Source organism: Ranitomeya imitator, chromosome 4 (assembly GCF_032444005.1).
Source record: "Ranitomeya imitator isolate aRanImi1 chromosome 4, aRanImi1.pri, whole genome shotgun sequence".
NCBI lineage: Eukaryota > Metazoa > Chordata > Amphibia > Anura > Dendrobatidae > Ranitomeya > Ranitomeya imitator.
Genome location: NC_091285.1, coordinates 203,010,013 through 203,036,067, shown reverse-complemented (window position 1 = coordinate 203,036,067; position 26,055 = coordinate 203,010,013). Strand labels below are relative to the sequence as shown.

At 43.2% G+C, this 26,055-nt stretch overlaps 1 protein-coding gene across 1 annotated transcript in view; it reads right to left on the bottom strand.

Moving 5' to 3' along the window:
- Positions 1-1,197: 1,197 nt before the first annotated feature.
- LOC138675775 (sodium-coupled monocarboxylate transporter 1) overlaps positions 1,198-26,055 on the bottom strand; it is a 63,024-nt gene continuing 38,166 nt past the window's right edge. Inside the window, exons 11-15 of the mRNA XM_069764294.1 lie at positions 25,797-25,883; positions 25,311-25,510; positions 23,938-24,041; positions 3,911-4,005; positions 1,198-2,151 (exon numbers count right to left, since the gene is read on the bottom strand). Coding sequence (XP_069620395.1) covers positions 2,011-2,151; positions 3,911-4,005; positions 23,938-24,041; positions 25,311-25,510; positions 25,797-25,883 — 627 coding nt within the window. The 3' untranslated portion in view covers positions 1,198-2,010. The remainder of the gene's footprint in view (positions 2,152-3,910; positions 4,006-23,937; positions 24,042-25,310; positions 25,511-25,796; positions 25,884-26,055) is intronic.

Sequence of the window (26,055 nt, the reverse complement as noted above, 5' to 3'; positions counted from 1 at the left end):
CAACCAATAGGAAAAATGTCCAATTCTTGTGGGGTGCTGGCCGTCAGATTTTGTCGCGCGCACTGCGCATCCGCCCACCATGTTTTTTCAGGAAGATGACGACAGGCCCGGGGACGGATCAGGAGGGCCTGGGGATGTCAGTGACCGGGGAGGTACCGGTGGGTCTCGGGGGGACATCATTTCTCTTTCCTCTAACATGTACAGTTGAAACCAGAAGTTTACCTACACTATATAAAAAGAAACATATGCATGTTTTTCTCAATATCTGACTTGAAATCAGAATAAACTTTTCAGGTCAAATAGGATTACCATAATAATAATATTTGCCAAGTGCCAGAATAAAGAGACAGAGAATATTTTGAGGCATTTTTATTACTTTCTGCAAAGTCAAAGGTTTACATACTTTTCATTAGTTTTTGATACCGTTGCCCTTAAACTGAATGACTTGGGTCCAACGTTTGGGATATCCTTCCACAATAGTTGGTTGGAATTTGGGCCCAATTTCCTGACAAAACTGGTGTAACTGATCCAGCTGTGTAGGTCACCTTGCTCGCACCTGCCTTTTCAGCTTTGCCCATAAATTTTCAATAGGATTCAGATCAGGGCTTTGTGATGGCCACTCCAAAACATTGGCTTTGTTATCCTTAAGCCACTTTGTTATCATTTTGGCAGCATGCTTGACGTAAAACAGGTAAGGTTTATTCTGATTGATTTCATGTCAGATATAGAGAAAAACATGCATGTGTGTCTTTTTTATATAGTGTATAAAAACTTCTAGTTTCAACTATACATCAGGTCAGAAGAGAGAGAAATCATTGAAGCAGCGAGCACACCTTTTTTTGTGATCGATGTTATTCACTGAATAACAGCGATCACGTGATCGCACACTAGAAAATCCGGCCCTGATCATGTTCTCCGGGGTCTCAGCTACAAGACCCCAGAGATTTTCTGACTCATGGGGGCGCTACAGCCTTATTCCCAATCGCTTTAAAATGGCAATGATGGAATAAATAACCTTAAGAGCCACCTATTAATGTGTATCGGCGGTTGTTAAGGGGTTAAACAAGAGGTCATTTTCTAATTACAGCTTCCCTACACTGTCTTCCATTTAAAGGGAAGCTATCATCACAAAATGACCTTTTATTTAAATCAGGGTTTTGTGCTACATATATTTAAAAAAAAAATCAAAATCAAATGTTTTCATTTTTATATCACAATCTTTATTAAAAAAAATCATAATCTTGCAATTTTCCCACTACACACTGGGGATTGTGTTTAAATCAAATTTGCTGTTCTTTCAGGAAGAGTTTACAACAGGCTCCTTACCAGCAAAGACATAATGACAATGACAGGTAACACCTCTATACCCTGCTGATAACACTGGATCCACAAATCACAATAGGTGATGTCACAGCTGACCCTTTTCAATGCCTTTTGTACAGTCTCATTAGTCACTTCAATATAAAATATGTGACTATGTACATGTGTTGTTTCTTGAGACAACAGAAAATTAGAGTTTAAAAAAAGCTCTAGTGGTCAGTGTGAAAATTGTAAAGATTTTTTTTCTTAATTTAAAACAAAAACCAATAGGTTTAAAAATAGGTCATTATTTGATGACACATTCCATTTAACTACATCTCAGTTAACGAGTCAAACAAAAAAGTTTGCATTGTACAAAAGTGTCTTTTGCAATACTAGATGCACAGATATAGAATAACTCATTTTTATTTAGAAAATAATGTGACGGGTAAACTATATACAAATAGATGCAAATACATAAATCTATTGTTGTATCACATTGGAGTGAATTCCCTGAGTGAACTTTATGCAATTACAGCAGCGCTTCTGTGAGTAATCCCTATGTATTTATTTTTCTATACATATCATTTCGACAAGAGAAGGTTGGCTGATGTGTTTTACGCGACTTCTACAGATCCATATAGACAGTATGGAATCGTTTCTGTTGTCTTTTGTTAATACAACAATATTATTTAAAACCTCAGTAACATCTCATGGGTTAACACTGTTAACTTTCTCGTTTTTTTCTGTGTTATACATTTCCATGTGACTGAAAGCAGGATTGTCTGTCCCTTTATCAGGATTTGGATCACTGTCCCGGGTCTTCCAGTTCAGCACTTCAACTTTCTCAGTCTGCAGAAAAAAATAAAATCATCAAAATGAATATAAATTGTTTGCCCTATAAATAGTAATGCAGTTAACATGTAATAAACACTAGTCAAATCAGCTAAGCCATGTGTCCTAAATATATTAACAAAGGCCTGATTGGCTGCTACGGCTTATGGTGCCCATACAAAATAATTTCCAAAATTAATTTACCTTTTTTTTCCTACAGTACTGTATTTTTCTCAATTTTTCAGAATTATTATTCCATGTACATGTGCTTCTCACAAAATTAAAATATAATCAAAGTGCTAGTTTATTTCAGTTCTTCAATACAAAAAGTGGAACTCATATATTTTATACAGTCATTACAAACAGAGTGATCCATTTCAAGTGTTTATTTCTGTTAATGTTGATGATTATGGCTTACAGCCAATGAAAACCCAAAAGTCATTATCTCAGTAAATTAGAATACTTTATAACACCAGCTTGAAAAATGATTTTAAAATCTGAAATGTTGGCCTACTGAAATGTATGCTCAGTAAATGCACTCAATACTTGGTTGGGGCTCCTTTTGAATCAATTACTGCATCAATGCGGCATGGCATGGAGGCAATCAGCCTGTGGCACTGCTGAGGTGTTTTGGGATTAAGGTCAGGCGAGTTTGCTGGCCAATCAAGCACAGTGATACTGTTGTTTCTAAACCAGGTATTGGTACTTTTGGCAGTGTGCACAGGTGTCAAGTCCTGCCGGAGAATGAAATTTCCATCTCCAAAAAGCTTGTCAGCAGACGGAAGCATGAAGTGCTCTAAAATTTCCTGGTAGACGGCTGTGCTGACTTTGGTCTTGATAAAACAAAGTGGACCTACACCAGCAGATGACATGGCTCCCCAAGCCTTCACTGATTGTGAAAACTTCACACTGAAACTCAAGCAGCTTGGATTGTCTGTCCGTCCACTCTTCCTCCAGACTCTTGGACCTTGATTTCCAAATGAAATGCAAAATTTACTTTCATCTGAAAACAACCCCTTGGACCACTGAGCAACAGGCCAATTCTTTTTCTCCTTGGGCCAGGTAAGATGCTTCTGGCATTGTCTATTGGTCTTGAGTGGCTTGACACAAGGAATGCGACACTTGTAGCCCATGTCCTGGATACGTCTGTGTGTGGTGGCTCTTGAAGCAATGACTCCACAGCAGTCCACTCCTTGTGAATCTCCCCCAAATTTTTGAATTGCCTTTTCTTAACGATCCTTTCAAGGCTGTGGTTATCCCGCTTGCTTGTGTACACACTTCTTCCTTCCACTCAACTTTCCATTAATATGCTTGGATACAGCACTCTGTGAACAGCCAGCTTCTTTAGCAACGACCTTTTGTGGTTTACCCTCCTTGTGGAGTGTGTCAATGACTGCCTTCTGGACATCTGTCAAGTCAGCAGTCTTCCCCATGATTGTGGAGCCTACTGAAACAGACTAAGGGACCCTTGTAAACGCTTAGGAAGCCTTTGTAGGTGTTTTTTGTTAATTATTCTAATTTACTGAGATAATGACTTTTAGGTTTTCATTGGCTGCAAGCCATAATCATCAACATTAACAAAACTAAACAGAAGAAATTACTCTATATAATATATGACTTTCACTTTTTGTATTGAAGAACTAAAATAAAATTAACTTTTTCATGATATTCTAATTTTGTGAGAAGCACCTGTACATGACTCTATTGGCATTCCACCCTTATTACAATAAATGCTACCACACACACCACCAACAAAAAAATCTTTTAGTTTACTTACTTCTTTGCCCCAACGGGAAGGAAGCAATACTTGAAGGTAGTCAAAGTCTTGAGATGTTAATAGGCAATCCCGATTTACATTTTGTTTTAAGCCTCCTGTAAGACAATAGAGTATGATAAGTTAAGAAACATTTACCAGCAGATTTATTGATTATTGCAGGTCTTCATATTTTTCTAACAACTCTCACTGTATATGTTTTAGGAGATCTAAAAGACTTCACTGCGCTATAGTAAGTTCCATCAAATGTAACACTTCTAGGAAAGATATGTTCTAATCAATATAAATTTTGCAAAAAAAACTGTTTTGGATTGTTTATTTTGATTATCAGACTTTGTGACCAAGGGCATTGGTGGGTTATTCTCACTACAGGTAATTATGGCATAACTACAGGATATCTTGGACCTCCACATATCTTGAGAATGTGGTTCTCTGTTGCTTACTGTTTCTCCCATAGACTTATGCTGTGCTAATATAGCAATGTCATATTCCACAGCGCTTTACAGACATTATCAGCACTGTCCCCATTGGGGCTTGCAATCTTAATTCCCTAGCAGTATGACTATGGAGTGTGGGAGGAAACCAAAGTAGCAGAAGGAAACCCACGCAAATACGGGGAGAACAAACAAACTCCTTTCGGATGTTGTCCTTGGTGGTTTGAACCCAGGACTGCAAAGTAACAGTGCTAACCACTGAGCAACCATGATGCCCATTGACTTGAAGTGAGAAAGTCACTCACATGCACAGACACCTCCTCGATCATTCTGTACTCAGTAAATGGGAAACAAGGTTGCGGGATCTAAAATCGGGCTCATCCCTATATCCTCTGTGGGGCTCTTATTTTATCGCTGCTCCCCACCTCAGCATAATCTTGCAGTCTTTTGGCATATCTTTGTTTTACCTACGCACACCATGCTGATGCAGGCATACTGTATCTTTGTTAGCCCTTCAGGGCACATTTCCAGGTTCATGCCCTTTCGACATTTTCTCTGTTTATCATTGATATGTTCCATATCATCCTGTCATCAGTTCAAGCATATATTGTATTTCATTGCATCTAGATGCAGTCCTTTTGACTGCTCCTCTTGATACATTTATCTTATCAGATCATTATCTCTATTTTATTTCTCTAGATATATCTTTACATGGGTTTGTTCACACTATTCATGCTGCAATAATAACTATCGTTCATTACCTATTATATGGACATATGCTTCCATTGGTGGTGTCTGCAGAGGTATAATAATTTTCTTGCTTATATTGTATTATACATTTACTTTGTATGTCATGATATTTACATATTTTGGCATAATAACTATTTATGTATTGTCAGATACTATGGTCTGGGGAACCATTTCTTTTCGTTGTATTTTTAATTGTTTTTAGATGTAACTTGTCTGGTGTTAGATGTCCAATAAAATTATTCTTTTTTACAATATAAATTTTGCACGTGTACACTAATATTCAGGTAGCCCTTTCTTCTTTGCCCTGTTTCATCCTTTCTACCTGATGTAGCACATTATTTTGGTTATTCAATGTCCTAAATTGTGGTGCGCCCGATACTACATAATTTCAGGGATCCACAATCTTGACATAGCTATATCATAGGTGAGAACTGCCTCTTTTAAAAATGTATAATATGGGTATACCTTGACGATTGGTGGAGCAGCTTAATATACATTTTTTTGCAAAAAAACGTATTAACTAAATACTCTGTATTTTTTTTCATTTTTTGACTAGCACTTGCTTATTTACTGTGACTTTTTTACAACAGAGTATTTTTGACCTCGCTGTGCGCTTTTGTGTCTTCAAGTTTCTTGGTGGTGTGTGAACAGGTTCCTACAGACTTGTTCACTGTGCAAGTAGCCCATGTGTTTTGGGTTCTATAATTGTTCTCTTGTTTTTACAAGACTGGGGAGTCCACCACTCCTTTGTGGGTCATTTGCCTTGAAGCTGTTCCATCCTGCATGTCCACATGGATATTCCTTCTCTGAACCCTGCTTATACAGGTACTATACAGATGATCAGGTTTTTAAATACATCAGATAGGGATTATATACATTAGATAGGACTGCTCTATTATGGGTATACCTTGACGATAGGTGGAGCAGCTTAACCCCTTCATGACCTTGGGATTTTTCGTTTTTCCGTGTTCGTTTTTCACTCCCCTCCTTCCCAGAGCCATAACTTTTTTATTTTTCCGTCAATTTGGCCATGTGAGGGCTTATTTTTTGCGGGACGAGTTGTACTTTTGAACGACATCATTGGTTTTAGCATGTCGTGTACTAGAAAATGGGAAAAATATTCCAAGTGCGGTGAAATTGCAAAAAAAGTGCAATCCCACACTTGTTTTATGGTTTTTTTGCTAGGTTCACTAAATGCTAAAACTGACCAGCCAACATGATTCTCCAGGTCAGTACGAGTTCATAGACACCTAACATGACTAGGTTATTTTTTACCTAAGTGGTGAAAAAAAATTCCAAACTTTCCTAAAAAAAAACAAAAAAACAAAAGAGCGCCGTTTTCCGATACTCGTAGCGTCTCCATTTTTCATGATCTGGGGTCGGCTGAGGGCTTATTTTTTGCATGCCGAGATGACGTTTTTAATGATAGCATTTTGGTGCAGATACGTTCTTTTGATCGTCCGTTACTGCATTTTAATGCAATGTCGCGGCGACCAAAAAAACGTAATTCTGGCATTTCAAATTTTTTTCTTGCTACGCCGTTTAGCAATCAGGTTAATGCTTTTTTTTAATTGATAGATCGGGCGATTCTGAATGCGGCAATACCAAATATGGGTAGATTTGATTTTTTTTTATTGATTTATTTTGATTGGGGTGAAAGGGGGGTGATTTAAACATTTATATTTATTTATTTTTTTCACTTTTTTTTTTACTTTTGCCATGCTTCAATAGCCTCCATGGGAGGCTAGAAGAAGGCACAGCACGATCGGCTCTGCTACATAGCAGCGATCTGCTGTTTGCTGCTATGTAGCAGAAAATCAGGTGTGCTGTGAGCGCCGACCACAGAGTGGCGCTCACAGCTACCGGCGATCAGTAACCATAGAGGTATCAAGGACCTCTATGGTTACCATTCTGAAGCATCGCCGACCTCCGATCATGTGACGGGGGTCGGCGATTACGTCATTTCCGGCCGCCCGGCCAGATGCGGTAGTTAAATGCCACTGTCTGCGCTTGACAGCGGCATTTAACTAGTTAATAGGCGTGGGCAGATCGCGATTCTGCCCGTGCCTATTATGGGCACATGTCAGCTGTTCAAAACAGCTGACATGTCCTGGCTTTGATGCGGGATCACCGCCGGAGCCCGCATCAAAGAGGGGCTTCTGACCTCGGACGTACTATCCCATCCGAGGTCAGAAAGGGGTTAATATACATTTTTTTGCAAAAAAACATATTAACTAAATACCCTGTATTTGTTTCATTTTTTGACTAGCACTTGCTTATTTACTGTGACTTTTTTACAACAGAGTATTTTTGACCTCGCTGTGCGCTTTTGTGTCTTCAAGTTTGTTGGTGGTGTGTGAACAGGTTCCTACAGACTTGTTCACTGTGCAAGTAGCCCATGTGTTTTGGGTTCTATAATTGTTCTCTTGTTTTTACAAGACTGGGGAGTCCACCACTCCTTTGTGGGTCATTTGCCTTGAAGCTGTTCCATCCTGCATGTCCACATGGATATTCCTTCTCTGAACCCTGCTTATACAGGTACTATACAGATGATCAGGTTTTTAAATACATCAGATATGGATTATATACATTAGAAAGGACTGCTCTATTATGGGTATACCTTGATGATTGGTGGAGCAGCTTAATATACATTTTTTGCAAAAAAAATATTAACTAAATACCCTGTATTTTTTTCATTTTTTGACTAGCACTTGCTTATTTACTGTGACTTTTTTACAACAGAGTATTTTTGACCTCGCTGTGCGCTTTTGTGTCTTTTAAAAATGTTTAGAAAACCCAGTGAATATGCCTTAATTATAGTAGAAATACCCTTTTAATTCAGATTCTCAAACACTTATTGCTCCCTTAGATTTGGACAAGTTAGTGGAGTCCATTAGGAAGATATTGGGATTTATGATTTGACAAACCATACACTTATTCCGGTCTTCTGGTATAAATGGAAGCAGGGATGCAGATTGGAACATAGCCTAAAACAGCTCTCTGCAGAGGTGTCAAACTCAACGCCAAATCCGGCATGCCATGTCATCTTATGTGGCCAGTGAGGTCAAGATACAGAAGAATCAGCTCTCCACTTTCTTTGTACGGAAAGTTGGTTGGAGCAGTGTGGAAGTGTGCGCCTGAGAGCAAAATCTAAGATACCACCGGCCCCGTGCTAGCGCCACCATTCCTACTAGGTACTGGCTGTGTGTAACGCTCGTGCCCAGACTGGTTGGCGCGTGCGTGCAGGGGTGTGACCCCACTGGACCACAGACCAGACTTCCCTGGAAGGGGCGTGTAACTAAGTAGCTTCCTAGGTGTTTGCTGGAGCCTCTAATGGTGAGGACAGACTTGTGCGGCAGGTAGCTACCACGTACCACTCAAGGGTGAAGTCTGACTGTGGATGCTGATCCCACCGGGGGACAGGACACAGGCAGGCAGGCATGGCAGTGACACTGGCTGATGGACGGGTACGGCAGAGGCCCTGATGGGCAGACTGGCTTGATGGAGATACTGTCAGGCAGACGGGCACGGCTGGCACTCTGGCAGACAGGCGTGCATGGCTGGCACTCTGGCAGACAGGCGGGTGTATGGAGACAGGTAAGATCCTGTTCAGACTGGAGGGTATATGGAAACAGGTAGGAACCTGTTCAGACTGGTGAATATAAAGAGACAGGTAAGACCTGTACTGCAAGTTGCAGAACAGAGATAGAGCAGAGAAGAGGAAGGCGGAGTTAACAGTGAAGAAGAAGGTAGAGAAGGAGAGGAAAGAGCTAAAGACGGAGCTGCTGGAGGCAGAGCCTAGAGCGGAGATGCAGGAGGCAGAGCCAAGAGCGGAGATGCTGGAGGCGGAGCCAAGAGCGAGAAGGCACAGAGCCACAGGTAGTGGTGAACAAAGCAGCGAAGCACAGGACCACAGGTAGTGGTGACCAGACCAGAGAAGTGCAGAACCACAGATAGTGGCAAGCAGAGCAGAGATAGCACAAAGATACACACAGCAGAGTGGGAATGGCAACAACCAAAGCAGGAACAGGAACAGACATAAACCAGAGTTCAGACAGGAACAGACATAGACCAGAGTACGGACAGGAATGGACATAGACCAGAGATCAGACATGGAAGTAACGGAACACAGATTCAGACCAGGGTATGACGCCCCACTGAGTGGTGAACACAGACCAGGGTACTACGCCCCACTGGGTGGCGGACACAGAGACAGAACCAGACACCTCAGCAGCAGAGTACTGACTGAGGAAGTAAGTTTGCTCAGGCATCCTCCAATGGGTGAGGTCGCCTTAAGAATCAGAGGCCTCTAGGCTATTGGCCAGAGACACCTTAGGGAGGTGCCACTTTTATCAGCCTTCTTGGGTTTTGCTTGGGTAGCTGCTGGGACAGGTAGAGGAACAGGCGGGTTTTGGACGGACTTGGACTGACGTGGCAGTTTCTTCGGGGATTCGCTCGTCTGGACCGCTTCTGGGATCTAGTGAGGGAAAAATTTGCAGGAGGAGCTGACTTAGGCGCTTTGGAGGCTTTGAGGAAGACCATCAGGAAGGCCTCAAGGTCAGAGACGAGAGGATCCCTTGCTTCCCAGAAGGGGTTAATCCAACTTAATGCATCTCCTGCTAGGTAGGACATCAGGAATCCCACCTAGTACCGATCGGAGGGAAATTCTGAAGCATTCGATTCAATATACATCAAACTACGCATCAGGAACTCCATGCACTTCTCTGGATCCCCTTTGAATCTTGGCGGAGGCTTCGGACGGAGTTCTTCATAAGCAAGTTGATAATACATCTCATCAGAGATTATGAATTGACCACCTGGAGTAGGTGTAGGTAGATCTTCCAATCGGGTATAAAAATCTCTCGGGGGCCAATACTGGCTACAAAAAAGTTCATCTCGCTCCGAGAGCAATGACTCATGGGACTCAGCGGGGACCATGGCCACAGCAAACTGTAACGCTCGCGTCCAGACTGGCTGGTGCGGGGGGGTGGCCCCACTGGACCCAGACTTCCCTGGAAGGGGCGTAACTAAGTAGCTTCCTAGGTGTTCGCTGGAGCCGCTGATGGTGAGGACAGACTTGTGCGGCAGGTTGCTACCGGGTACCACTCCAGGGTGAAGTCTGACTGTGGATGCTGATCCCACCGGTGGACAGCACACAGGCAGGCAGGCAGGCACGGCAGAGACACTGGCTGATGGACGAGTACGGCAGAGGCCCTGACGGGCAGACTGGCTTGACGGAGATACTGTCAGGCAGACGGGCACGGCTGTCACTCTGGCAGACAGGCGGGTACAGCTGGCACTCTGGCAGACAGGCGGGTGTATGGAGACAGGTAAGATCCTGTTCAGACTAGAGGGTATATGGAAACAGGTAGGGACCCGTTCGGACTGGTGAATATAAAGAGACAGGTAAAGACCTGTACGGCAAGTTGCAGAACAGAGATAGAGCAAGGCCGCAAGAGCGGATGCAAAGCAGAACAACAGGAGGTGTAGCCAAGAGCAGGAGGCGGAACCAAGAACAGAAACGCAGGAAAGAGCAGAGAAGAAGAAGACAGAGCTAAGAGCAGAGAAGAGGAAGGCGGAGCTAAGAGTAAAGAAGAAGGTAGAGAAGGAGAGGAAAGAGCTAAAGACAGAGCCGCTGGAGGCGGAGCCAAGAGCGTAGATGCAGGAGGCGGAGCCAAGAGTGGAGACGCTGGAGGCGGAGACAAGAGCGGAGACGCTGGAGGCGGAGACTAGAGCGGAGACACTGGTGGCGGAGCCAAGAGCAAGAAGGCACAGAGCCACAGGTAGTGGCAAGCAAAGCAGAGAAGCACAGGACCACGGGTAGTGACGACCAGAGCAGAGAAGTGCAGAACCATAGATAGTGGCAAGCAGGAACAGGAACAGACATAAACCAGAGTTCAGACAGGAACAGACATAGACCAGAGTACAGACAGGAACGGACATAGACCAGAGTTCAGACACGGAAGTAACAGAACACAGATTCAGACCAGGGTATGATGCCCCACTGGGTGGCAAATACAGACCAGGGTACTGCGCCCCACTGGGTGGTGGACACAGAGACAGAAACAGACACCTCAGCAGCAGAGTACTGACTGAGGAAGTAAGTTTGCTCTGGCATCCTCCAATGGGTGAGGACGCCTTAAGAATCAGAGGCCTCTAGGCTATTGGCTAGAGACACCTTAGGGAGGTGCACACAGACTGAATAAGAAACAGGAGTTTCTGGCGCCGCCCCCTATGCACACAGACAGAAAGTGTACACAGAGCAAGCGGCCATGAAGCACACAGCATGGAGCCGGCAGCAGACAGATCTCACAGCATGGCACTGGGTGAGTGAGTTGATGTAACAGGCAGGTGGGTTATGGAAGGCCATGCAGTGATGCCGGCAGGCTTGTTACACTATGTTATACGTCAATACAGTCAGAGCTTAGCAGACGGAGAGGAGTCAGCACAGGAAGCTTGTGTCATCTTGGAATCTGAGTGGACGCAGCAGTGCTTACAATGGAGCAGGTGCCATCTTTGAAACCAAGTGAACACAGTCAGCCAGTACAAGAAGTGAATGCAGTCAGCCAGGACAAAACATGAATGCAGTAAATGCAGTCAGCCAGCACAAAAAGGGAACACAGTGAACACAGTAAGCCAGCACAAAAATGTGAATGCAGTCATTCTTCACAAAATTTGCAGTGAATGCAGTCATTCATCACTGTCAGCCAGCACAAATAGTTACTGCAGTCAGTCAGGACCAAAAGTGAACACAGTTGATGCAGTCAGCAAGCACAAAAAGTGAATGAAGTGAACGCAGTCCGCCAGCACAAAAGGTAAACACAGTCAGCACAAAAAGTGAATGAAAAGAATGCAGTCAGCGAGCACAAAATGTGAATGCGTCAGCAAGCACAAAAGTGAACACAGTGAATGCATTCAGTCTTCCCAAACTGTGAATGCTGTTAGCCTGCACAAAAAGTGAGAGGTCAGCTAGCACAAAAATTGAATGCAGTCAACCAGCATAAAAAGTGAACAGTCAACCAGCACAAAAAGTGAACATAGTCAGCCAGCACAAAGAGTGAATGCAGTAAATGCAGTCAGCCAGCCCAAACATGTAACTCAGTCAGTACAAAAAAGGAACAAAGTCAGCCAGCACAAAACGTGAAGGCAGTAAGCACAGAAAGTGAATGCAGTTGATGCAGTCAGCAAGCACAAAAATTGACTGCTCGGTGAGAGGCTTGACAACCTGAGAAAACCCCTTAATGAATTTCCGATAATTGGCGAAACCCAGAAAACGCTGCAACCCCTTGAGGTCTCTGGGTTGCACCCAATCAACAATGGCCTGTACCTTTCCGGGATCCATCCGAAACCCATTGGCAGAAAGGATGATCCCCAGAAAAGAAAGCTCCTGGACACAAAACAAACATCAGAAAGACAACCATTGGAACAGTTAGGACCCCATTTAACAATATCACGAGATCCCCAGTCTATAACAGGATTATGCCTCTGCAACCAGGGGAAACCCAACACCAGTCCCGCAGGAAGATTATTCATAACATGAAATTCGTTCCTGGTGCAAGGACCCCACCTTGAGGAACTCCTCAGAGACAAATTTAAGGACATTTTGAGCCAACGGTGTCTTATCAATGGCAGCGATATGGATGGGAGTCTCTAGCCTAACTGTCCCTAACTTTAACTTGGACACCAGACTAGAGTCAATGAAGTTCATGGAAGATCCACAGTCCACAAACGCTGAAGTGGATGTAAAACCACCTCCAGAACACAGTTCCACCTCTACCAAAATTTTTTGAAATGTCGAAAATGGTACCTGAGAGTCTGGATGGCCTCCCAGATCATCACCCAGACTCAGCAGCTTGTTACTCGATGGACAAGAGGGGCAGTCCTTCTTCCAATGTCCCGGATCTCCACAATAAAAACATAATCTCCCATCACGTCGCTGTTTTCTCTCCTTCTCCTTGAAATTGGTGGCACCAACTTCCATTGTCTCCTTGAATGACATCGCCTCAGACTTGGCAGGCAAAACAGGAATCTCACGCTGGATAATTCTTCTCTCCCGTAACCTCCGGTCCATACGAATGGCCTGGGTCTTGCCCTTTACCAGGGAACTGGGTGGAGTATGAAGGGCCAGCGCATCCTTGAGATGATCTGAAAGTCCTCTCTCAAACAGGCGCTTCAGAGCAGCATCACCCCAATACACCTCAACAGACCACCGCCTAAACTCAGAACAATACTGTTCAGCAGTGAGTTCATTCTGGGAGAGACTCATGATCATGTCCTCTGCTACCCTGACCCGGTCTGGTTCATTATAAAATCAGTCCCAAAGCCTCAAAGAATTTGTCCACAGACACACGTTCAGGGGCAGAAGCAGGTAAAGAGAAGGCCCATGACTGAGGTCTCTCCCGCAGTAAGGAAATGATTATCCCCACCCGCTGACTCTCATCTCCAGAAGATCTGGGTCTTAAGGTACCTTCACACATAACGATATTGTTAACGATATCGTTGCATTTTGTGACGTAGCAACGATATCGTTAATTAAATCGTTATGTGTGACAGCGACCAACGATCAGGCCCCTGCTGGGAGATCGTTGGTCGCTGAACAAAGTCCAGAACTTTATTTCGTCGCTGGATCTCCCGCGGGCATCGCTGGATCGGCGTGTGTGACACCGATCCAGCGATGTCTTCACTGGTAACCAGGGTAAACATCGGGTAACTAAGCGCAGGGCCGCGCTTAGTAACCCGATGTTTACCCTGGTTACCATCCTAAAAGTAAAAAAACAAACAGTACATACTTACCTACCGCTGTCTGTCCCCGGCGCTGTGCTCTGCTCTCCTCCTGCACTGGCTGTGAGCGTCGGTCAGCCGGAAAGCAGAGCGGTGACGTCACCGCTCTGCTTTCCGGCCGCTGTGCTCACACAGACAGTACAGGAGGAGTGCAGAGCAGAGCGCCGGGGACAGACAGCGGTAGGTAAGTATGTACTGTTTGTTTTTTTTACTTTTAGGATGGTAACCAGGGTAAACATCGGGTTACTAAGCGCGGCCCTGCGCTTAGTTACCCGATGTTTACCCTGGTTACCGGCATCGTTGGTCGCTGGAGAGCGGTCTGTGTGACAGCTCTCCAGCGACCAAACAACGACGCTGCAGCGATCCGGATCGTTGTCGGTATCGCTGCAGCGTCGCTTAATGTGAAGGGGCCTTAAGAGAAAAAAAAAGCTTGCAACTCTCAGTAAAAGTAAAACATCTCTCCCTCTCCCCAGAGAAGGTATCTGGGAGCTTGACTGTAGGTTCAGGAGAGTGCAAAGAGACATCAACAGTGTCAGAGCGCTTACAGTCAGTCTGCAATGATTTAGCTGTGTCAGAAAGCTCCTTTTGCAGGTGGTTATGAGAAGAGGACAATGCCCTCTGTTCCACAAACAAGTCTTGTATCATAACTGTCAAACTATCCATTTGATCTGCTATGGTATAGAGCGGATCCATAGCAAACAGAGCAGAGAAAAGAAAAAAAAATGCAGAAATCCCGTTAAATGTGTTGGTCAGCTATAATGTCATGCAGCTGCAGTGCAGTACAGCGCAACCTCCACCAGGGGGAGCCTGGTAGGGAAGCCAGACTGCACACAACTGAACAGACGCCACCTAGTGGCGAGAGCGAGGTCAGAAAAACCAAGTCAGAGCACAACAGTACAAAAGGATTTAGACAGAATGGATAGTCAGGACATAGCAAGGGATCAGTAAACCAGGACGGGCAAAATACGGTACAATAGGGACAAACTGAAACGGAGTCAAAAAGCCAAGCCAAGAGATCAGAACCAGGGAGTCAAGCAGATATACAGACAAACAAAGAGACACTGGGAAAGGGCAGGCAGGGGGAGATAACAGACACAGGACAAGTCAGGGTTCACAGTAGGAAAAAATCAAGGGCTTCCAGAGTCAGGTTCACATGCCAAAGACAGAGCTATAGCTGACACCACCCTCAGGATACCTGGAAGCTAAATAGCAAACCCGAGCCCAGAATGAGGCAGAGCAAAGTTAACCCTTGACATGATCCACCAGAGAAAGAGCAGACAAGACTAAACTTCCGAATGGATCATGACAGTATCAACCACAGAGGACTCTCAATTCCAAATATTATTCATGACACCAAGAGAGACAGAGGTGCATAGGAGAAGACGCTGCATGACAGGCCGCAGCAGGAAGCATGTGCACACAGGTTGATGCCTGCTTGCAGATGGGATCCAGATGACACCAAATCAGATCCAGACCCCGAACTACACCACCATAGTCCAGACTGTGCCATTCAAGGCCCAAATCCCAGACCTGCGCCGGTCAAGGTACCGAATACTGATGACACCAGTCAAGATCCGGAGCCCATCCCTCTTCTCCCCATATCCAGGAGTCAAGCATTGTCGATTAAGCACAGAAGACCCCTGAGGAGACTCCACCAAGAGGAGGACGCCTGCGGTGGTACAAGGAAAGCACAAGAGAGCCGAGCCATCGCTTCCAGTACTAATGTAAGGAACAGTGATCAGTCTGGGCTAGGACAGCAGACAGAGTGGGGGTGAGGTGGAGTGAATGAGGCTCAATGTGCATTAATAGACTTTGTCAGGAGAACATACAGACTAGCTGGAACAACCTGCAATCCATGCTAGTGTAACACCCCAGGTAACCAGTTGTTACAGTGATGTTGCCTTCCTTTCGGGGAGGGTGATATCACGCTTGGAGGCAAGGAGGATTCTCTTTACCAGGTAAGCATCTACATTCAACACATTCTGAATCCAGACCAGAAGGCGGAGCTGTGAACCCGGATTCAGGGGAGCTTCCCCAACTTTATGTATTCTGGTCCCAAAGAAGCTAGTTAGTCTGTTGGAGGGAGAGATAGGAGAAGGATGTCTGGAACAGACAGTGGGGCTGAGCAGCCACGTGGGAGCTGTAGCCCCTGATAAAGGAAGAGAAAACCTGAAGGGTTGGATTGTAGTGGAGCTTAAGAGGAAAGGAGCACAGTGGAAGAGGAAGGGCTCAGAGGGGAATGGCAACCGGACACCATCAGAGCCAGAACGCAGAAACCGGGCACCGGGAGCCCGAGGTCGTGTTGTTCTCTACGATGCACGGCAGAACCGGAGGGCATAGGACTGTATGTTAATTGCCCACACAAGTCTGAGGTGAAGCAGTAACCTGGAGAGCCCTGGTCGTGATAGAGACTCTATAAAACGGCTCACACTGCCCACTGTGCAGACATCTGTCTCAGGACTTTGCCAGCAAGCTACAAGCAGCAGGGTCCTCACCAACTAGCACAAGTAAGAAAGGCTTACGGACCTCACCTGGGAGAGGGATCCCCTATTGCCTCCAAGCCGGCCGGACCACAGCTACCCCTGCACTTGGTACCTTGGACTGAGGCTGACTGCTAACATCAGTAGACCAGGTAAGGACTGCAAACCTGTTTCCTGGTTCTTTACTATACCATCCACCACACCATCTGTGCAATACACCTTGGGAGCCCTGGGGCCCTTGTTTCACCTGTGGGAAGTGTCACCATCTTGCTGCATAACATCACCCCAGAGGACCCCTTTAACCCTTTAAGCCCCAAGGGTGGTTTGCACGTTAATGACTGGGCCAATTTTTACAATTCTGACCACTGTCCCTTTATGAGGTTATAACTCTGAAATGCTTCAACAGATCCTAATGATTTTGACAATGTTTTCTCTATACATATTGTACTTCATGATAGTGGTCAAATTTCTTTGATAAGACTTGTGTTTATTTGTGAAAAAAATGGAAATTTGGCAAACATTTTGAAAATTTCGCAATATTCCAACTTTGAATTTTTATGCCCTTAAATCACAGAGATATGTCACATAAAATACTTAAGGAGTAACATTTCCCACATGTCTACTTTACATCAGCACCATTTTGGAACCAAATTTTTTTTTGTTAGGGAGTTATAAGGGTTAAAAATTGAACAGCAATTTCTCATTTTTTACAACACCATTTTTTTTTAGGGACCACATCTCATTTGAAGTCATTTTGAGGGGTCTATATGATAGAAAATAACCAAGTGTGACACCATTCTAAAAACTGCACCCCTCAAGGTGCTCAAAACCACATTCAAGAAGTTTATTAACCCTTCAGGTGTTTCACAATAATTATTGGAATGTTTAAATAAAAATGAACATTTAACTTTTTTCACACACATTTTACTTCAGCTCCAATTTGATTTAGTTTACCAAGGGTAACAGTAGGAAATGGACCCCTAAAGTTGTTGTACAATTTGTCCTGAGTACGCCGATACCCCATATGTGGGGGTAAACCATTGTTTGGGCGCATGGCAGAGCTCGGAAGGGAAGGAGCGCTATTTGACTTTTCAATGCAAAATTGACTGGAATTGAAATGGGATGCCATGTTGCGTTTGGAGAGCCCTTGATGTGCCTAAACATTGAAACCCCCCACAAGTGACACCATTTTGGAAAGGAGACCCCCTAAGGAACTTATCTAGATGTGTGGTGAGCTCTTTGACCAAACAAGTGCTTCACAGAAGTTTATAATGCAGAGCCGTAAAAATTAAAAATCATATTTTTTCACAAAAATTATATTTTTGCCCCCAATTTTTTATTTTCCCAAGGGTAAGAAAAGAAATTGGACCTCAAGAGTTGTTGTGCAATTTGTCCTGAGTACGATGATACCCAATATGTGGGGTAAACCACTGTTTGGGCGCATGGCAGAGCTCGGAAGGGAAGGAGCGCCATTTGACTTTTCAATGCAAAATTGACTGGAATTGAGATGGGACGCCATGTTGCGTTTGGAGAGCTCCTGATGTGCCTAAACATTGAAACCCCCCAAAAGTGACACCATTTTGGAAAGAAGACCCCTAAGGAACTTATCTACAGTAGATGTGCTGTGAGAGCTTTGAACCCCCAAGTGTTTCACTACAGTTTATAACGCAGAGCCGTGAAAATAAAAAATCATTTTTTTTCCACAAAAATTATTTTTTAGCCCCCAGTTTTGTATTTTCCCAAGGGTACCAGGAGAAATTGGACCCCAAAAGTTGTTGTACAATTTGTCCTGAGTACGCTGATACCCATATGTGGGGGAACCACCATTTGGGCGCATGGCAGAGCTCGGAAGGGAAGGAGCGCCATTTGGAATGCAAACTTAGATGGATTGGTCTGCAGGCGTCACGTTGCATTTGCAGAGCCCCTGATGTAACTAAACAGTAGAAACCCCCCCCACAAGTGACCCCATATTGGAAACTAGACCCCCAAGGAACTTATCTAGATGTGTTGTGAGAACTTTGAACCCCAAAAGTGTTTCACTACAGTTTATAACGCAGAGCCGTGAAAATAAAAAAATCTTTTTTCCAACAAAAATGTTTTTAGCCCCCCAAATTTTATTTTCCCAAGGGTAACAAGCAAAATTGGACCCCAAAAGTTGTTGTACAATTTGTCCTGAGTATGCTGATACCCCATATGTTGGGGTAAACCCCTGTTTGGGCGCATGGGAGAGCTCGGAAGGGAAGGAGCACTGTTTTACTTTTTCAATGCAGAATTGGCTGGAAAAGATCGGACGCCATGTCGCGTTTGGAGATCCCCTGATGTGCCTAAACAGTGGAAACCCCCAATTCTAACTGAAACCCTAACCCTAGTCCCAAACCTAGCCCTAGCCCTAACCCTAACCCTAGCCCCAACCCTAGCCCTAATTCTAACCATAGCCCTAACCCTAACCCTAACTTTAGCCTTAACCCTACCTCTAACCCTACCCCTACCCCTAACCCTAGCCCTAATCCTAACACTAGCCCTAACCCTAGCCCCAACCCTAGCCCCAACCCTAGCCCTAGCCCTAGCCTTAACCCTACCCCTAACCCTAGCCCTAACCTTAACCCTAGCCCTAACCCTAGCCTTAATCCTAACCTTAGCCCTAATCCTAACCCTAGCCCTAACCCTAATGGGAAAATGGAAATAAATACATTTTTTTAATTTTTTTATTTTTCCCTAACTAAGGGCGGCATGAAGGGGGGGACGTTGATTTACTTTTATAGCAGGTTTTTTAGCGGATTTTTATGATTGACAGCTGTCACACACTAAAAGACGCTGTTAATTGTAAAAAGTTTTTGCGTCTCCACATTTTGAGAGCTATAATTTTTCCATATTTTGGTCCACAGAGTCATGTCAGGTCTTGTTTTTTGTGGGAAGAGTTGATGTTTTTATTGGTAACAATTTTGGGCACGTGACATTTTTTTGATCGCTGTTATTCCGATTTTTGTGAGGCAGAATGACCAAAAACCAGCTATAAATGAATTTCTTTTTGGGTGGGCGTTTATACCATTCCACGTTTGGTAAAATTGATAAAGCAGTTTTTGTTATGAACAGGTGATTCAGAACCACAATGGACCTAGTGGTTAAGAGCACACAAAGTGACCTGATAGTTACTAACATAGGACGAGCTCTGAGACGTGGGAATTCTGCTGACCGCAATCCCTAATCCTATCATACCACACTAGAGGTAGCCGTGGATTGCGCCTAACGCTCCCTATGCAACTCGGCACAGCCTGAGAAACTAACTAGCCCTGAAGATAGAAAAATAAGCCTACCTTGCCTCAGAGAAATTCCCCAAAGGAAAAGGCAGCCCCCCACATATAATGACTGTGAGTTAAGATGAAAATACAAACACAGAGATGAAATAGATTTAGCAAAGTGAGGCCCGACTTACTGAATAGACCGAGGATAGGAAAGGTAGCTTTGCGGTCAGCACAAAAACCTACAAACAACCACGCAGAGGGGGCAAAAAGACCCTCCGCACCGACTAACGGTACGGAGGTGCTCCCTCTGCGTCTCAGAGCTTCCAGCAAGCAAGAAAAACCAATATAGCAAGCTGGACAGAAAATATAGCAAACAAAAGTAACACAAGCAGAACTTAGCTCATGCAGGGCAGACAGGCCACAAAAACGATCCAGGAGAGAGCCAGACCAATACTGGAACATTGACTGGAGGCCAGGAACAAAGAACTAGGTGGAGTTAAATAGAGCAGCACCTAACGACTTAACCTCGTCACCTGAGGAAGGAAACTCAGAAGCCGCAGCCCCACTCACATCCACCAGCGGAAGCTCATAGACAGAACCAGCCGAAGTACCATTCATGACCACAGGAGGGAGCTTGACCACAGAATTCACAACAAGTTTTATTGTTCGGGTCAGTACGATTACAGCGATACCTCATTTATATCATTTTTTTATGTTTTGGCGCTTTTATACAGTACAATAAAAACTATTTTATAGAAAAAAATAATTATTTTTGCATCGCTTTATTCTGAGGACTATAACTTTTTAATTTTTTTGCTGATGATGCTGCATGGCAGCTCATTTTTGCGGGACAAGATGACGTTTTCAGTGGCACCATGGTTATTTATATCCACTTTTTATTCGGCGATATGATAATAAAGCGTTGTTTTTTGCCTCGTTTTTTTTTTTACCGCGTTCACTGAAGGGGTTAACTAGTGGGACAGTTTTATAGGTGGGGTCGTTACGGACGCGGTGATACTAAATATGTGTATCTTTATTATTTTTTTATTATTATTTAGATAAAGAAATGTATTTATGGGAACAATATTTTTTTTTTTTACTGTACAACATTGCCCCGGGGGGGAGGGGTGGGGGGGGGAAGCATCATGTAATAGCGTCAGATCGCTAATCTGACACTTTGCACAGCACTGTGTCAGATCAGCGATCTGACATGCAGGGTTGCAGGCTTACCAGCGCTTGCTCTGAGCAGGAGAAGAAGGTAGGAGACCCTCGGAGCAACGCGATCACATCGATATCACAGCAATAGTCAGCAGACACCCGGCCGTGATCGGCCGCACTCCCCCCGTGAGCGCGGCCGATCGCATATGATGTACTATCCCGTCACTGAGGATTAAGTCCCAGGTCACCTTGACGGGATAGTACGTCATATGGGATTAAGGGGTTAAGCAGCGTCGGTCCCTACTGGCCGATAACCACAGGTGGAGTCACGAACACAAACTTTAATTCTAATTCCCTTAAGACACCTTTCCCCATCAGTTTGAGCACTAAGGGCCACGGAAAGGGTCGCAGCCACCGTGACATCCCCTTTAAGTGCGACCGGACCCGGTACCGAGTACCCCACTACCCAGGTGGGTGACTCACTAGGGCCATTGCTTCAGGAACAGCCAAAATAGTATCTCCCACTGGGACAAGTGTATCACCACTGTCAGAAGAACACTAGTATAATTTCTGAGAGGCATTACTGCCATTCTAATTGTAGTTTGAAACTCATATGTTCTGTATTGTATAATCTACTTGTGATTACCCTGTTCAAATTGTTTAGCTGTTTCTTAACTACTGTAAGTCCTCGCCAAAGCAAAGGAAATAAATAGTTCATTGGCTGTTCCTGCTTTGTGACTATCTGTGCTTTGCATCGCTGCTGAGAGACGCTGAATTGTGTGCTGGATGTGCAGAGTAGCACTGTCTGGCACTAGGTAGCTTCCACCATTCGCAAGCAGGCAACAACACTAGGGATGGGAATGATTTGGATCTTTCATCCATCGACAGACATACATCCACACACATTAGCAAGTTTACACTAGTGCATGGCCGAGCGGCCATGCAAACCTTTTATAGCAGTAGCGCTCCGGGACCTTCCTGATGGTCCAATAGGATCCGCAACAGGACCTGAGCATGTGACCCCGACCTACTCACTGCTGATCAGTGCTGGCTACAAAGGCAGAGCCTGGAAAGGCAGCAGTAACCATTCGCACAGTATCAGCTTGAGCCAGATGCTGGGGCGGATGTCTCCGCTGAGCAGATTCCACTGCGGCTGGAGGAGAATGGGAGACCGCAGCGGACCTGGTTCGAGATTCCCACTGTGCACTTAGGAGACTCCGCCTAGAGGAGGACGCCTGTAGTAGCAGAAAGAAGGCATGAGTGAGCCAGGTCATCGCTTCCAGCTTTAGCGTACTGAACAGGGGTCAAGACCGGACAGCAGACAGGGTGGGGGCCAGATGGAGCACAGGAGGCTCAAAGTACATTAGTAAACTTTGTCAGGAGGACTTACAGCCTAGCAGGAACAACCAGAGACCCCTGCTAGGGCCATTCCTTAAAGGGAACCTGTCACCTGAATTTGGCGGGACCAGTTTTGGGTCATATGGGCGGAGTTTTCAGGTGTTTGATTCACCCTTTCCTTACCCGCTGGCTGCATGCTGGCCGAAATATTGGATTGAAGTTAATTTTCTGTCCTCCGTAGTACACGCCTGCGCAAGGTAATCTTGCTTTGCGCAGGCGTGTACTGCGGAGGACAGAGAATGAACTTCAATCCAATATTTCGGCCAGCATGCAGCCAGCGGGTAAGGAAAGGGTGAATCAAACACCTGAAAACTCCGCCCATATGACCCAAAACTGGTCCCGCCAAATTCAGGTGACAGGTTCCCTTTAAGAAGAAGCCAAAGTAGTAGCTCCAACAGGGACGAGTGTATCACCCTTGTCAGAGGAACACTAGTATAATTTCTGCGAGACTTTACTGCCGTTCTAATTGTACTTTAAAACTCATTATATGTTCTGTACTGTTTAATCTACTTGTGATTACCCTGTTCAAACTGCTTAACTGTTTCTTAACTACTGTAAGTCCCGCTCTAAGGGCAGGGTGGCATATTCATATACACTTCAATTTAACATGTTAAAGGAGTTTATCTGGTGATGCAGATGAAAAACAGATTATTTGACATGTTATATTTGCAATATAAAGTTATATCTACGGTAGCTTGCATTTCTTATCCCAAGTGCAGAGGATGGCACATTGTGGAAAAAAATAACTTAAGAATCAATATGAGTGACTATTGCTTCTAAGCAGTGTTATCATTATCTTACAAACTACCGTACATGCTATTTTAATTATATGAACACTAAAAAGCAAATACCAACATCATTAAAAGGAATGATTCAAGATTTCCAAAATGTTCAAAGTACTTCACTATCACCCCAATATATAATTGTTCTTTCTACAGTTTTCTGGAGTAATTTGCTCTTTAGTGGATATAGTATATGTGCCTTATTATCTATAAGATTTCCTCCATTTTTGATGTCATCTTTCTTTTTTAATCCTTTCTTATCCACATTTTTTTTTAGATAGATTTACAAAATGCAACTTTTTTCAAATGTCACATTTTTTGGCACACCTTACTACAGTCCTTGCCTATAGAAAGAATTCTGGCAGAATTTTTAATTTGTCATATTTTTAGACAAACATCCAATTTTTAGGCTATGTGCACACGTCAAGATTACTTGCAGAAATTTCCTGAACAAAACCGGACTGTTTCTGAAGGAAATTCGCATGCGTTTTTTGCGCGTTTTTTGTGCTTTTTTTGTGCGGATTTTTCGCGTTTTTTCCCAGAGCTTCCCAATGCATTAAATAGCGGAAAATCCGCAAAAACTCCGCAAAATTAATGAACATGCTGCATTTTTTTCCGCGGAAAAAAATGCAACACATGCACAAAAATTGCGGATTGCATTCTATTAATAGGATGCATAATGGATGCGTTTTTAACGGTTTTATCGCGGTTTTATAGCGAAAAAACGTGAAAAATCCGGAACGTGTGCACACTAAAAACTGCAAAAAAACTGTTACAGACAACAAAAAATAATTTTTGATTTTGCACCAAATCTGTGAACTGTGTGAGCCATTTTGAAGAATTTGTTGCAAAAAAAAAAAATATCTGCAAATTCCCAAATTCCACAAGACAAGCAAAAAAAGTGACGGCAATAAATCACAAATGACGAATCAAAACCCGATTATTTTCTATTTCTGCTTTAGCATATTATATTGTATATGTATAAAAAAAATTAAGTTTGCTTACCAGATAATAGACTGACTACTACTCCAACAATAACAGCTACGAGTGTACCAATGGTACTAAAGTACAGATAGGACATTGAGTACCAATTATCAGCCAGTGCTGGTCTGGAAAATAGATGGAAACAAATGTAAAAACGGGATATTCATATTTATAAAGATACAATAGTTATCTACAGGTAATAGTAATCTTATTTTTGTTTCTTTAAAAAAATGCTATGCTCTTACAGTGATATAGGCCTTTTTATTTAGGGCAAATTTTTAGGGTCTTTGCTAAGGGGGTATTGCTTAGAGGGTAATAATGCAATGTGGCCTAAAGATATGCCCCCAGAAAATTCAATAAAGCCACACATTTTGTTAAAAGACATAAACTTTATCACTACATATAAAGGCTCATATCTCTGGAACAAAATTGTGGATTTAAAAAACAAGCAAACAAAAAAAAAGCAAAAGCATAAAACGCAGGAGAGCACAGGTAATAAAGTAAGACCAAAAAAAGGCCAGATTTGACCTTGTGACAAGTCCTCTTTAAGGTTTTTTTTAATCATTTTTCTTACAAGTGAGAAAAACAGAGTAATCACTGACACCATTAGGGAACAACTCTGTTCAGCACATTAGAGAACAGTAAAATATTAAAACATTAATAGATGGCTAACATTCCTAATTCTGGGCAACAGACCAAAGACTTGGAAAAAAATTGTATAGCTACTTCCTTCATGTTTTTGTGTATTACTGATGTCCAAATATGTCATAATGTAAAAGCCATCAGCTATCGCATGAGTTCTTGATAGTCATGGTGATAAACAAATGTCATCATCACACAGAAAATTCTAGAATAGATTTGTTAGATTTAATCATGTGGTAAAAACTACTTATGCCTTAGCCCGTAAGTAGGAAAGTTATTGAGATATAATGTCAGGATAATTAATATCTTAAACAGCGTATTATACTTCTTTATAGTCTCAATTCTAGGGTCAATTGTTTTTGCATACAGTGACAGGATTGTTTTCTAATTACTGATAGATTTCAGCTGGTGTCTTGACTTTCCATGGCTTTTTGCACCTCTCTACTTTTCCCCTGTGCAATTTCTCATTATTACACATAACTTAATTTATAGGCATCTATGGCTTGAGTTCTTTGCCTGTGTGGATTGGATGGGTTGTTACTGACATCTGGTGAGAATTTCATGTCAATAGCACATTTAAAAATAATAACATTAATTAGAAAATTGGTGATGTGTTCAATACTTATTTCATAAGCTGTATATTCACGATTTGCTCTAATTCTATCAATTATTTCTGGAACAGTCAAACATTATTTCAAAACGTCTTCGTTTCATTAGCATTAATGTCATACAGTGCCAGATGCATCACATACCTCTCACTAACATCCCCCATTAAGTCTGTCACTAGGGGCAGTGCTGTTGTTGTCCAGTTGGTATCGATGGTACTAAAATTACAGCCTTCTATAGACAAGTGTTTAGGCAATGATCTTATAGGAAGCGGAGGGTAAATTTGAGATCCAATCCCAACCCACAATGAAACTGTGAATCCAACCAGGAGACCAACTATTGCACCCTGCAATACAAAACAAGACTGGATTTAATGGGTTGGGTTGAAGATGAAATAAAAATAGAAAATATGTATATTGGAGAGAGTATGGTAAGGAGATGGCAATAGCTAGCACAGGACATAACATAGCAATGAAACAATATGAAAAAAAAAACCTAGCTGACATGCCTTTTCTTGTCTGCTCCACGCAAGTTGGCCTTGTCTAGGAGTAAGAAGGCTGCTGGACAACTGAAATATTATATAAGTTTATCCAAAAAGAATTTACAATCAATGCGTGATTATATGTACTTACTAATGAGTTTACAAAGGGAAAGAGGATTCCTAAAGAAAATAGCCCCAGCAATGGACCTCCAACCATGCCAAAAATAGAGAGCGCTGCCTGTATAAAATATAGACATAAGTTTAATTGAGCAAGGACATACAATGTTTTATCGTCAGCTCAAAGTTACAGTATCTAGTTCCATGGTTCATAATGATGTATGTATGAAATTCATATAACGCCAAAATTATACCAAAACACTACTCATACACTATGTTTTATATTTGTTTTA